We start from the raw sequence: 13,625 nt of genomic DNA, 5'->3' as shown, positions 1-13,625 counted from the left end.
GAGTGCAGAGAGTCTCACCTCTAATAGACAATTACCTTGGTGTGTTTAAGTAGCTTTGCAGTGACTTTGGAGTCTGGGGCACTGTAGTGGAAATTGGCTTCTCCTCACTTTCTTGATGGAAGTGTGGTAGAGCAGATGCTACATCCAGATGTGAATTCTTGTCCTTAGCCTCCTCTAGATTTTGCTTACTTTACAGTAATGATGCTGTAGCTGACATGCTGGCTTTGAAACCTGATTGCTGAGAATTCAAAGGCTTTTAAATGAATTCTTGAGTTGAAGTAAAAGATGATTTCTCTTTTTCATGTCATTCCAGTCTGACCAGACAGTTTTTTCCAGAGCTACTGTTCTTTTTCCTACTGAATTATATTATTTGGAAAGTAAATTGTATATGACTCTCCTGATAGCTGTGATGAACAGTCTGGCCAGATGAAAGTGTTTAGTTTCAAAATCTTTCAAGAAACTCTTCATCCAAATGGCCAAGCATTTCCTGGAATTGTATCCCAGATATATGATATGCTTGGTAGATGTGCTCAGCATGCGCTGCTCTGAACTACAGTTGGGGCTGTAGTCTCCTTTAATTGAGTTCTGCAAAGCAGTTGTTATGTACTGCTGTATTTCAAGACTTATTCCTTGTCTCTTGTTCTTCCCTTCCATTCAAATTGAAAACTGTTGCCAGTAGGATCACCTCAGACATGTGAAGCTGTTGTGGTGGTAGCTATAGCCAGGTGGCCAGGTATGTAAGAGCTGTCTGATGGGACTTGCTGTTGAGTTTTGTGCTAGTTGTGACACTGTGTGAGGAACAAAGGGCTCAATCTCTGAATTGCAAAGGGTTGTAGGAAATGCAGAGGGGTCTGGGCGAGGGAAGTGGTGTTTGTCCCTGGTAAATGCCAGCAGAGCAGGGCAGCTATAAATCCAGGAAGGCTTTCTGTCTGCCAGGGGTTATGTGACTGGCTCATTCTGCCTTTGCTGAGTACCAGCAGCTGAATCTTGCTGGGCCCTTGGCGGCTTGCCTGGATGTTGAGCGCAGCAAGGGGAAGACAGTGCAGATGTTTTTTAAGTGCTGCTACAGCAGTCTTGGCACACAGGCTGAGGAGAGGAGAGATCTGACCACAGTTCCAACCTCTTAATACACTGTGGGGCAGGGAAGTCAGTGCAGCCTCATTTGATGCTCTTGGCTCGTAGTGTTGGGGGTAGGCAAAGAGCCTGGCTTTCTGCTGGGAGGCTGAATGTCATGAGGAATAGGCTCACCGAGCAGGTTTCCAACCCTGCACCATCTATGGGTGGTATGGACAAGCTGAATTCTGGTCTGATGCAAGCTTTGCTTCCTACTCTGTCACAAACGTGTACAGACATGATAGTCTGTCATCAGATTAGGTCTTTGAGATTTGTATTGCATCATCTTCCCTACACCAATGACCAGGGTCTGAAGTTCATAAGTATCTTCTCTTACTTCAACTATTGTCCTTAGTGTATTGTGTTTGTGTGGCCAGGTTTTGGTAGCAGAGGGGGCTACAGGGGTGGTTTCTGTGAGAAGCTACTAGAAGCTTCCCCCATGTCCAGCAAAGCCAATGCCAGCTGGCTCCAGGATGGACCTGCTACTGGCCAAAGCTGAGCCAATCAGGAATGACAGTAATGCCTCTAGGATAACATATTTAAGAAGGAAAAAAGTTATTGCACAGATGTAATTGCAGCCTGAGAAGAGTGGAGTGAAAACATGTGAACAACTCTGCAGACACCAAGGTCAGTGGAGGAGAAGGGGAGGAGGTGCTCCAGGCACTGCAGCTGAGATTCCCCTGCTGCCTGTGGTACAGTCCGTGGTGAGGCAGCTGTGCCCCTGCAGCCCATGAAGGTTAACAGGAGTGAAAAGATTCACCTGCAACCCATGGAGGAGACCCACACTGGAGCAGGGGGATGCCCGAAAGAGGGCTGTAAACCCATGGGAAGCCTGTGCTGGAGCAGGGTCCTGTCAGGGACCTGCTGACCTGTGGAGAGAGGAGCCCATGATAGAACATGTTTCCTAGTAGGACTTGTGACCCTATGGGGGACCCACGTTGGAACAACCTGTGCCTAAAGGATTGACCCTGTGGAAAAGTGACCCATGTTGCAGCAGTTCATGGAAAACTGTTGCCCATGGGATGGACTCGTGTTGGAGAAGTTTATGGAGGACTATCTCTCATGGAAGAGACCCCACGCTGGAGCAGGGGAAAGACTCTTCTCCCTGAGCAGCGGCAGGAACAATATGTGATAAACTGACCGTAACCCCCATTCCCCATATCACTGTGCTTCTGGGGGGGAGGAGGTAGAGTTTGGGAAGGAGGGAGGGATGGGGGAAAGGGGTTTTTATTTTACATATTATCCTGCTCTGATTTTGTTAGTAATAAATTTAATTAATATCCTCAATTCAAGTCTATTTTGCCCATGATGGTATTTGGTGAGTGATCTCTCCCTGTCCTTATCTCAACCCATGAACCTTTCCTTATATTTTCTCTCCTCTGTACAGACGCAGAGGGCAGTGATAGAGCAGCTTTGGTGGGTGCCTGGCATCCAGACAGGGCCAACCCACTACACTTAGATATCCTTCATTATTCTTCACTTAAGTTTTGACTTTAAACACGTTTCTGATGCATCACCTAAAGAAGTTGTCAGCATCCAGAATCCATGAATGTGTTCGGTCTGACTGCTGTCGTTATTACCTTTTTCAGGACTATCTTACTGAGTGTAATCTCTTTGCTTAATGAGCCCAACACATTCTCTCCTGCCAATGTGGATGCATCAGTCATGTTCAGGAAATGGAGGGACAGTAAAGGAAAAGACAAGGAGTATGCTGAAATCATAAGGTAAGCTTTGCTGTGTGTGATGCTGTGCTACTGGCCTCCTGCTTTGAATCCTATGACACAGGCTGCTTTCAGAATTTGCTGCAACCAGCTTCTCACTGTGGCTACTCCTTTCAAAATGAATTTTACAGCTTTATTCCAAACCCATGCTTCTGGACAGAAATGGTGCAAAATTCTGGAACAGGAGGACTGGGCTGATCTGTCTTCATATTGTTCTTTTTCAGACTAATGTAGCATGATGCTCTGCAAAACCTATTGGCTAGTATTAAATTCCTGTCGAAGTCCCTGCTTGCCTTTGAGTGCTGCTTGCATTTCTTGGGATGTGATTCAAACTGCCTTCATCCTACTAATTCTGTGCTTAATGCACTCATGAATCATAATCTTGTCCCTCCAATTCAAAGGAATATCAGTAGGATTTGGCAAGTGCTTCCACAGCTGGGTTTGATTAGCTGGAAGAACTGTTCAGTCTTGACTGCCCTTTGCTGAGACATTCATGGTTCATCAGGTGCTGTAGGGAGATGATGTAAACTTGAGCCAAGGTTGCTGTGGAGTGGCAAATGGGCAACCCATACTGCAGTGGGACTGCTGTCATGCTTGCCTGGGGCAAGATGACATCTACATTGACTCTGCTAGCTGGATATAGCCCTGGTTGGAGCTATGCAGGGCTGGCCTGAGCTGTTCAAAGAACCTTGCTGGGAGGTTATCTTAGTCCCGTCCATCTCCATTGGCTTCAGTGGAGCTGGATGTATTACATAAACAGAGTATGGCAAAAGGAGCAGGTGGGTGGGAGTGAAGGGACAGGTTGCTGTCTGTGTCAGTTTGGCCTGGCTCTCTTGCTGAGTCCAAGCTGTCTCCTCCCCCCTCCCACTCTCTCAAGCAAGGGAAAAAAAAAACAAACCACAGAAAACCCGAAAGAAGTCTGGACGAAACAGAATTATATAAAATATATATATATTACATAGATATTTACAATTATATATACAATTTGAATATATTGTGCACACAATAGGGAGCTCCTGGGAGGAAAAAAAGGAAAAGGGAGGGGGAAACAGGGATAAAAAAAACTAAAACAAATATCCTCCAAATATATCCGTTAATAGAGAGCTAGCGAATAAATACAAAAAACCCGAATTAAATACTTCCCTGAACAAGACAGCAGAACCCTGCGAAGCACCAACCAACTCTCCCATGCCTCCCGGAGGGACCGGAGATAACAGCAGGTCTGAGCAGTCAGGCCCTGGCCTATACAAGCAAAGACCGTCTGCGGAGAGACCTGTTGCCTTCAGCCACCGGAAGAGAGAAGAGCCCAAGCTCTCTTATCTGCCCCTTTTTATATGTTGTGTTATGCTAAAGGATGATATGGAATACTTCCTTAGATTTCTGACTCCCGTTGCTAAGGAAGGCCTAAAAAATCCAAAAGCCAACCCACTACATTCTCCACCCCTTATTCCATATAATTTCTTTACGTAACACCTATATCTCGCTCATATCTATACATATATATATAGTCCTTGTTTATTTTTCGAGGCTGTTGTCTGTTGTTGAAGATCAGTATCAACATCAGTTCAGTTCAGATCCTTTGCCTCCTTGGTTACAGTCACAGTTCTGGGTTTAAGACTGGTTTACTGGTCTGGGCCATCTCATCATCGGACATCATTGGATACTGGTATCAGTTTTGTTCAAGTCTTTCTCATTTGGTGTCTGGTTTCCTGCAAAATACAACTCAAAGCACATAATTAGGTTTTCCCCAAGGTTAAGTTTCCTTGAGGCACACACTGGATCTCTCCATCCTTCCTCATTACCCACCCGGTATTTCCGGGCCCTTGAGCAAAAACAATCCCACGAATGGGTTTGTCTCAGCCTGAGGGAGGAGTAATCCAAACAGCATTACCTAACATACCTCTCAGATGGATCGCTGGAACTTTGTCTCCATCTACAGTGTGGAGGGATTCTGCTTGGGCAGGACCAGCTCAGTTGACAGAGCCTCTAGTGTTGACTAGCCAGGTGGCCTTGGCTAAGTGCTTATCCCAGTTTTTGAAAGTTCCCCCACCTAGTGCCTTCAGAGTTGTTTTTAACAGTCCATTACACCTTTAAACTTTTCCAGCAGTGGGTGCATGATATGGAATGTGTTATACCCATTCAATACGATGCTCCTGTGCCCAAGTGGCCACTAGATTATTCTTTAAATGAGTCCCATTGTCTGACTCAATGCGTTCTGGAGTGCCATGTCTCCACAGGACCTGCTTCTCGAGACCCAGAATGGTATTTCAGGCCGTTGCATGTGGTACCGAATATGTCTCTAACCATCCTGTGGTTGCTTCCACCATGGTAAGCACATAGCGTTTACCTTGGCAGGTCTGTGGCAATGTGATGTAATCGACCTGCCAGGCCTCCCCATATTTATATTTGTCCCAACGTCCACCATACCACAGGGGCTTCAACCTTTTTGCCTGTTTAATAGCGGCACAGGTTTCAGTCATGGATAACTTGAGAAATAGTGTCCATGGTTAAATCCACCCCTTGGTCTCATGCCTATCTATAGGTGGCATCTCAGCCCTGATGTCCCGAAGCATCATGGACCCATCGAACTAGGAACAATTTTCCCTTTTGTTGCCAGTCTAGGTCTACTTATGATACCTTGACCTGTGCAGCTCGGTCTGCCTGTCTGTTATTAGCATGTTCTTCATTAGCTCAACTCTTGGATGCATGGGCATCTACATGGCGGACTCTCACATTCAGTTTCTTCACTCTGGAAGTGGTATCTTGCCACAAATCAGCAGCCCAGATGGGTTTTCCTCTACGTCTCCAATTCATCTTTTTCCACTGGTCTAGCCATCCCCATAGGGCATTGGCTATCATCCATGAATCGGTGTATAGGTAGAGCTTTGGCCATCCTTCTCTCTCTGCGATGTCTAGGGCCAATTGGATAGCTTTGAGTTTTGCAAACTGACTCGATTTGCCTTTCCCTTCAGTGGCTTCTGCCACTCGTCAGATGGGACTCCAAACAGCTGCTTTCCACTTCCGACTCCTCCCTACAATATGGCAGGAACCATCGGTGAAGAGGCCATAGCGCGTCTCTTCATCTGGCAGCTGATTATATGGTGGAGCTTCTTCAGCTCGACTCCCTGGCTCTTCTTCTTCTTCATCTGCCAGACTGAAGTTCCCACCTTCAGACCAATTAGTTATAATTTCCAAAATTCCAGGGTGTTTCGAGTTCTCGATTCGGACACGCTGCGTAATCAAAGCAATCCACTTGCTCCACATAGCATCGGTGGCGTGATGCGGAGAGGGCACCTTCTCTTTGAACATCCAGCTCAGCACTGGTAATCGGGGTGCCAGGAAGAGCTGTGCTTCAGTACCAATTACCTCTGAAGCTGCTCATATGCCTTCATAGGCCACTAAGATTTCCTTTTCCACAGGGGTGTAATTGACCTCAGAACCTCTGTAGCTTCGGCTCCAGAAACCCAGCGGTCGCCCTTGCGTCTCGCCAGGCACCTTTTGCCAGAGGCTCCAGGAGAGACCTTTATCTCCAGCTGCAGAGTAGAGTACATTCTTTACATCTGGTCCCATTCTGACTGGTCCAAGAGCCACGGCATGTGCAATCTCTTGCTTGATCTGCCTGAAAGCTTGCTGCTGTTCAGGACCCCATTGGAAATTGTTCTTTTTATGGGTCACAAAGTAAAGTGGGCTCACAATCTGGCTGTACTCTGGGATGTGCATCCTCCAGAAGCCTATGGCTCCCAGAAAAGCTTGGGTCTCCTTCCTGTTTGTTGGTGGAGCCATTGCTACAATCTTGTTGATTACAACTGTTGGTATCTGGCGCAGTCCATCTTGCCATTTCACCCCTAGGAACTGGATCTCTCAGGCAGGTCCCTTGACCTAACTCTTCTTGATGGCAAAACTGACCTTGAGGAGAATCTGGATGATCTTCTGTCCTTTCTCAAAAACTTCTTCTGCTGTGTCCCCCCACACAATGATGTCATCGATGTACTGGATGTGTTCTGGAGACTTACCCTTCTCTAGTGTGGCCTGAATCAGTCCATGGCAAATGGTTGGACTGTGTTTCCATCCCTGAGACAGTCGATTCCAGGTGTACTGAACGCCCCTCCAGGTGAAAGCAAACTGTGGCCTGCACTCTGCCGCTAAGGGAATGGAGAAAAATGCATTGGCAATGTCGATGGTGGCATACCACTTTGTTGTCTTGGCCTCCAGCTCGTGCTGGAACTCCAACATATCTGGCACAGCGGCACTCAACAGCGGCGTGACTTCATTTAAGCCACGATAGTCCACAGTCAGTCTCCATTCTCCATCAGATTTACGTACAGGCCAGATGGGGCTGTTGAAGGGTGAGTGTGTTCTACTAACCACCCCTTGGCTTTCCAACTTCTGGATCATCTTATGGATGGGGATCACAGCATCTTGGTTCATCCGATACTGTCGCCTGTGTACGGTTGTCGTGGCTATTGGCACTTCTTGATCTTTGACTCGCAGTAGTCCCACTATGGAAGGGTCTTCTGAGAGGCCAAGAAGGGCAGACGATTGCTTGGACTTCTCTTCAATCAGCATGGCTACACCAAACGCCCACCAGTAGCCCTTCGGGTCCTTGAAGTATCCTCTTCTTAGGTAGTCCATACCAAGGATGCAAGGGGCTTCTGGCCCTGTCACAATGGAATGCTTTTCCCGTTGGTCTCCTGTCAAGCTCATGTCGGTCTCTACCACTGACAACTCTTGAGACCCTCCTGTCACTCCAGAAATAGAAACAGTCTCGGTACTCTTATGCTCCCATGGCATTAAAGTACACTGGGCTCCAGTATCTATCAAAGCCTGGTATCTCTGAGGATCCGATGTGCCAGGCCATCGAACCCACACAGCCCAGTAAACCTGATTATCTTTCCTTCTCCTGGCAGAAGGCAGGGTCCCTCTACTGGTCTTGATCAGAGCATTTGTCACTGGACTTTGACTTTGGCTTCTTAGAGGCCTTTTTGTCATCGTTGAAGAGGACCTCCATCCTCTTGTGTTTCGGCGATTGCAGTTTCTTTTCTAAAAATTCTGTATCTACCACGTAGACAACTTTCTTGTCAGTGTCCTTTTGTTTCAGTTCCCTCACTCTAGCTTCGAGCTTGGAAGTGAGTTCACCATCCCACTTCTTCATTTTTTTCTCCTTTGCTACGTAGATATGCCCATAGTTGGTTACGTGATCGAGGCTTAGGGTTTTCTTTCCTTCGACATGTGACTGATGGAGACCGTGAGTGAGACCGAGACCAAGATCGAGGTCTAGGTCAAGGTCGTCTTCATCGATCCCGCCATGATCGTCCCATTGGCCTTTCTCTGTAATCTCTATAACTTCTGTCATCTCTGTCTCTAGGGTCATCCTCATATCTGGAGTATTCATGATCTCTCTCCATTCTTTCCCTATCATAGGTGGGTCAGTGCAGGGGATCAGAGGAGTCTTCCAGATTTTCCACTATGCTCCGTATCCAGGAACACATGGTGTCCACGCTTTGTTCGTCCATCTTTGGATGATATGCGGTTATCAAGCAGTAGGTATATGGTTTAGGGGCACCTTTAATTACCTTTTTCCACATCAGTTGTGTGAAGGGAACACTCTCTGGAACTTGGATGTCATAATAGTCTGGATCAGAATAGATGATCTCCAGCATGGTCAATTCCCATAGGTATTGGATACCTTCTTCCGCAGTGTTCCACTTTCTTGGAGATCTCGTCAGATACTCCTTAAATGGGTATCTTTCCCTCACAGCGTGGAGGATTCGGAGCCAAAGACTTGACACCTTTCCCATTTCTTGTTCTATGACATGATCTCAGGCAAGGGATCCCAATTGTTGTGCTTCATGACCTTCAATCACGTGACTATTAGCCCCATTGTCCCAGCATCGCACCAGCCAGGTGAGGATTTGTTCACCAGGCAAGCAAATGTAATCTCTTCGTAAATCTCGAATCTCTCTTGGGGTCAGTGATCATGTAATTTCACTTTCTCGCATTGTTTCCTGTCCATCTCTCCTACTTAGAATCTTTTCCACTTTCCTTTTTACTCTTGCACTCTTATGTGAAACCGCTCCCGCCTCCTCTTTTATGTCTCGTGTGGAGGTGGGGACTGAGCATGCCACGGGAATGAGCTTCTACATCGTTTGCCATACCTATTGGGTGGAGGTAGCGAGTAGTCTTTTGGGTGCTAAGGGCCTCATCCAATCATCCACGCCTCCAAGAGAAGGTTGAGTCTGGAGGGGTAGGGATAATTGTCCCTCAGGTTGAGGGGAACTCTTTAGCCCCTTCTTTACATCTTCTGAAACACTGAATGTGTAGTCAGGATATAAATCGTCAAGTGACAATATACCACAGGTCGTTTGTACTGTCTTTGAACTTTTTTCTCTTGATACCACTCTACTTTCCTTTGGACGCACCCCTAGTTCTTTTGGGTGCACCTCTTCTTTTGAAGTTGCTTCTTCCTCTCTGGCAGCTGCTTCTTCCTCTATTGTGGCCACTTCTTCTTTTCTTGCGGTCTCTCCTTCCTTTGTCACAGCCGCTTCTTCCTCTCTCGCAGCCGTTCCTTCATCCGTTGCTGTCGCTCCTTCCTCGCTTGCAGTCGCTCCTTCATCCATTGCTGCCGCTCCTTCGTCCACTACTTCCTGCATGGATGGGATAGGTCCTTCTACTCTTCCATCTTTTTCTCCTCTTTCTTCTTCTTCTGTGCGTTCCAGTTGTGGAGATGGGTCTGTAGGTTCTGCAGTCTCCCTTGTCCATGTCTTCTTTTTCTTTATAGGGGCAACCAATGACTTTCTGGTTTTTAGCTTGAGTCCCATTTCTAGTGGACTTAGTAGAAACGGCATTGACTTTAAGCTGTGTTTTGGCCCCACTTCCTGTAGACTCAATGGGAACACCACTGGTCTCAAGTGGCATAGTTTGAGCTCCTGTCCCAGCCTTAATCCATTGAAAGTGGTCTACAGCAGCTCGATAAGCACTAGCCAGGCCCCAACACAAAGCGGAGAATCGCATATTCGGATCCTCGTAGGAAAAACACCCTTCTGTTAAACAGCGGGCCATCTCACTAGAATCAAACATTTGTTCTGGCGTGAACTCCCAATTAATGCAAGGTGACACACGTCCTACTAATTTACTGAAATCTACCCAGGCTCCATGCCACCCGGGGACTGACCTGTCCGAAGCCCTTTCCAAAGTTCCAGCGAGTCCCTTTGAGGTGCGATCTTTCCTACAACAGGGAAAGCAATACAACACCATTCTTCCAATTTTAAAAACCACTTCCATTACCTCCATCAATAACAGTATCATTACAACACAATTTAGATAATAATTGGAGTCAGTTGTAACCATGGGGATCTCCTTTACCAGGCCTTTGATGTCGAAATTAAGAAAAGAAAAGTATTGGTAACATTCATCCTCTGGGCCTGGATGTTTCCCAATGGCATAGCCCAGGACAGGCACAAACATTGCCAAAATCAGAAAGGAAATGGGTAAAATGGCCCTTAAAAGGAGAACCCTTGTGCTATGGGACTGTCAGGCGATGCCGGTTTTGGGATCATTGTTATGGTTATCTTCGGAGCTCCTGCGGTAATGGTTAAAGAAGGCAGAGTTAGCACTTCCCATTGTTTACCTTTATTCTTTCTCCATGTTCCCAAACAAACCCCTGTTTATACAAACAAAGTTTTCTTGGCTGCTTTCCCGGTTATTGTTTTGTAAACAAAAACTGGGCTTGTCAGTTTTCCCGGACTCTGGTGGCATTCTCGGACTTTGTTCCAAAAACAATAGATTTGTTTACAAAACAAAACCTGAGCTTGGCTGTCTTCCCAGACAATATTTTCAAAACAGACCAAATTTAACCAAAACACTCAGCGTTCCCCGTACGGGCCACCAATGAAAAATGTGTGTCAGTTTGGCCTGGCTCTCTTGCCGAGTTTAAGCTGTCTCCTCCTCCCTCCTGCTCTCTCATGCAAGGGGAAAAAAAAAACAAACCACAGAAAAACCGAAAGAAGTCCGGACGAAATGGGATTATATCAAAAATATATATATTACATATATATTTACAATTATATATACAATTTGAATATATTGTACACCGATAGGGAGCTCCTGGGAGGAAAAAAAGGAAAAGGGAGGGGGAAACAGGGATAAAAAAACCCTAAAAACAAATATCCTCCAAATATATCCGTTAATAGAGAGCTAGCGAATAAATACAAAAAACCGAATTAAATACTTCCCTGAATGAGACAACAGAACCGTGCGAAGCACCAACCAACTCTCCCATGCCTCCCGGAGGGACCGGAGATAACAGCAGGTCTGAGCAGTCAGGCCCTGGCCTATACAAGCAAAGACCGTCTGCGGAGAGACCTGTCGCCTTCAGCCACTGGAAGAGAGAAGAGAGCGAGCTCTCTTATCTGCACCTTATTTATATGTTGTGTTATACTAAAGGATGATATGGAATACTTCCTTAGATTTCTGACTCCCGTTGCTAAGGAAGGTCTAAAAAATCCAAAAGCCAACCCACTACATTATCTGCTTTCCTCCCTGCCAGGAGGCGGCAACAATACACAGCCCAAGTGCTGCTGAGAGGCAGCAGCCAGAGCCCATCTTGGGGTGATGAGAAACACCTGTTTCCTGCTATCTCCAGGAAGTGCTGGGGTTATAGCTGCATCTCAGGGTGCAGCCACATGCTGACTGCTCTTACCCTCCGGTGGGAGCTCAGAGATGACAAATGCTTGTGGGAATTGCAGTTTTGAACATGTTGGGGTAGTCATCAGTGGTGGAGGATGGCTGTGGATTGCATCTCTGAACCTACCGCAGTAAGTCATCTTAGGAAATCCCCGACCATCCCTTCTGTAGCAAATGTAATGGGATTTGCTCTGAGCTCTGGCAGGTTTCTAATGTGGAGTCCTGCAGAATAATTGATTTCATATGTTGTTGAGAGTGTGTGTGCTGCTAACACCCTTGGAGTGCTTCAAAGCCTAGGCTGCAGGAACTAATGCTGTTTCTAGTGCTGCTTGTGGTGCTTCAGCCAAACATCAGCTCTCCTGTCTCTGAGCTGCCAGGAGGGCTGGACAGGGGCTGGCTGGGAGGTGGGGAGTTGAGCCACGCTGCTGCCAGCACATGGCCCTGCTCATGTTGCTCTACCCTCCTCCCCACAGGAAACAGGTTTTGGCTACCAAAGCTGAGGCTGAGAAGGATGGCGTGAAGGTCCCCACTACACTGGCCGAGTACTGCATCAAAACTAAAGTGCCTTCCAATGACAACAGTTCGGATTTGCTTTACGACGACTTGTACGATGATGACATTGATGACGAAGACGAGGAGGAGGAGGATGCCGACTGTTACGATGATGATGATTCTGGCAATGAGGAATCGTGACCTGCTCCCTCTATGCCCCTGTACTGCCCTGTCAACTCAGGCCAGAAGGGAGCAGTGGTAACCTAGCAGCAGTCCAGCAAAAAAGTGGTGGTGGGAGGGGGGGATCAAGAAAACTTTGTCTCCTGCTGTCTCCTGTTGTATGGATCTGTTTGCTCCTTTTTTATGGACCTCTTAGAGACCCTCCACAGAATGTCTGAATTCTTGCATTCTTAACCCTTTCATCACTGTATTATGATTTCTTTTTAAAAAAGAAACTTCATTTTCCACTTCTCTATGAAATACAGCGAAACAGGTTTGCTTGTGTTTAGATTCTTGAATTAAATTCAGTCTTGCATTGAGATGTTTAATGCATTTAAAGTTGGAACAAACCCATTGGAAGATGGATTTTCAGGTGTTCAAGTGCTGCATTTACTGGGAAGAGCAAATTGCCAGGGTTTAGCTACTCCATTTACAATAATAGCATGTGTACATTCATTTAGCCTTGTGATGGTGGCTTTTCCTTAATGAGGTGTGGGGTGGAGAGTGTAAAGCTACTGTGTGTTGAGCTTGATGGGATATTACTGAAAGGTACAGGAATCTGTTTAGCCTGTTCAAGGTAGGAAATAGCTGGCTCCTGGATCCCCAGAGGACACAATCAGCTTTGTCTCTGAAAAAGGCTTGTGATATGAACCCTAAAATATAAACACTTAACACTTCACATCTGTACAACTGAGCCCTGGGTTGCATTATTTATTTTTTTTCAGACTAGGTTGGGGTTGAAAAAGTTCCATTCTGTTGGAATCTGCTGCCAGCTGCCCCTCTAGCGAGGGAGGAAAACAGAAGTGTATCCCGCTGCCCAGTTGGTCAGCATTCATCCTGAACTTCTTTTTGGCCATGTGAGAGTCCCCTTCCCCAGTGCTCGCTAGTAGCCCTTGCTTCTTCCAGCCCAAGTGCAGTGCTGGCCTGAGCCTTTTTTCTGTTGCTTATGTAGGTCACCTGTTGGTAAATGCAGCTCTGCTGTAGCTCTGTAGGGTTGACAGAAGACAAAGCTCCCTTTGCTACCTGCCTGGGGCGGCCAGGCTGTCCCTGTGCCTGCAGTGGCTGCTGGGACATGGGGCAGAGGGGTGGATAGGTGCCGGGCTCTCCTCTGCCTGGCTGGCTGGGGCACGGGTGGATGTGTGCAGCCCTACAGGAGAAGGTTACACAGTGCTTTAAGGCTGGGAGAGAAAGCCAGCAGCAGGGTTTGACAGCAGCATGCTTCAGCTGATGCCCTGATCCTGTGTGCAGAATCCTCTTCCACAATCCCTCAGCACCTTCACCCTGTTGCAGTGTGCTCTTGTTCAGCTGTGGTGCAGTGCCCTGAATTCACCTTTCACGTGATCCTTGGATTGGCAGCCAGCCATGCCCTCTTGTGCTTAGCCCTGGCAGCTCCAGGAG

General features: G+C 46.9%; 1 protein-coding gene across 1 annotated transcript in view; it reads left to right on the top strand.

The window, feature by feature from the left end:
• Positions 1-12,950, top strand: part of LOC113959004 (ubiquitin-conjugating enzyme E2 R2) — a 121,595-nt gene extending 108,645 nt beyond the window's left edge. The window contains exons 4-5 of the mRNA XM_027667689.1: positions 2,703-2,837; positions 11,990-12,950. Of these exons, the coding sequence (XP_027523490.1) occupies positions 2,703-2,837; positions 11,990-12,209 (355 nt within the window). The 3' untranslated portion in view covers positions 12,210-12,950. The remainder of the gene's footprint in view (positions 1-2,702; positions 2,838-11,989) is intronic.
• The last annotated feature ends 675 nt before the right edge of the window (positions 12,951-13,625 follow it).

Source organism: Corapipo altera, unplaced genomic scaffold, assembly GCF_003945725.1.
Source record: "Corapipo altera isolate COAL_440 unplaced genomic scaffold, ASM394572v1 61044, whole genome shotgun sequence".
NCBI lineage: Eukaryota > Metazoa > Chordata > Aves > Passeriformes > Pipridae > Corapipo > Corapipo altera.
This window is presented reverse-complemented; position numbering and strand designations above follow the sequence as displayed.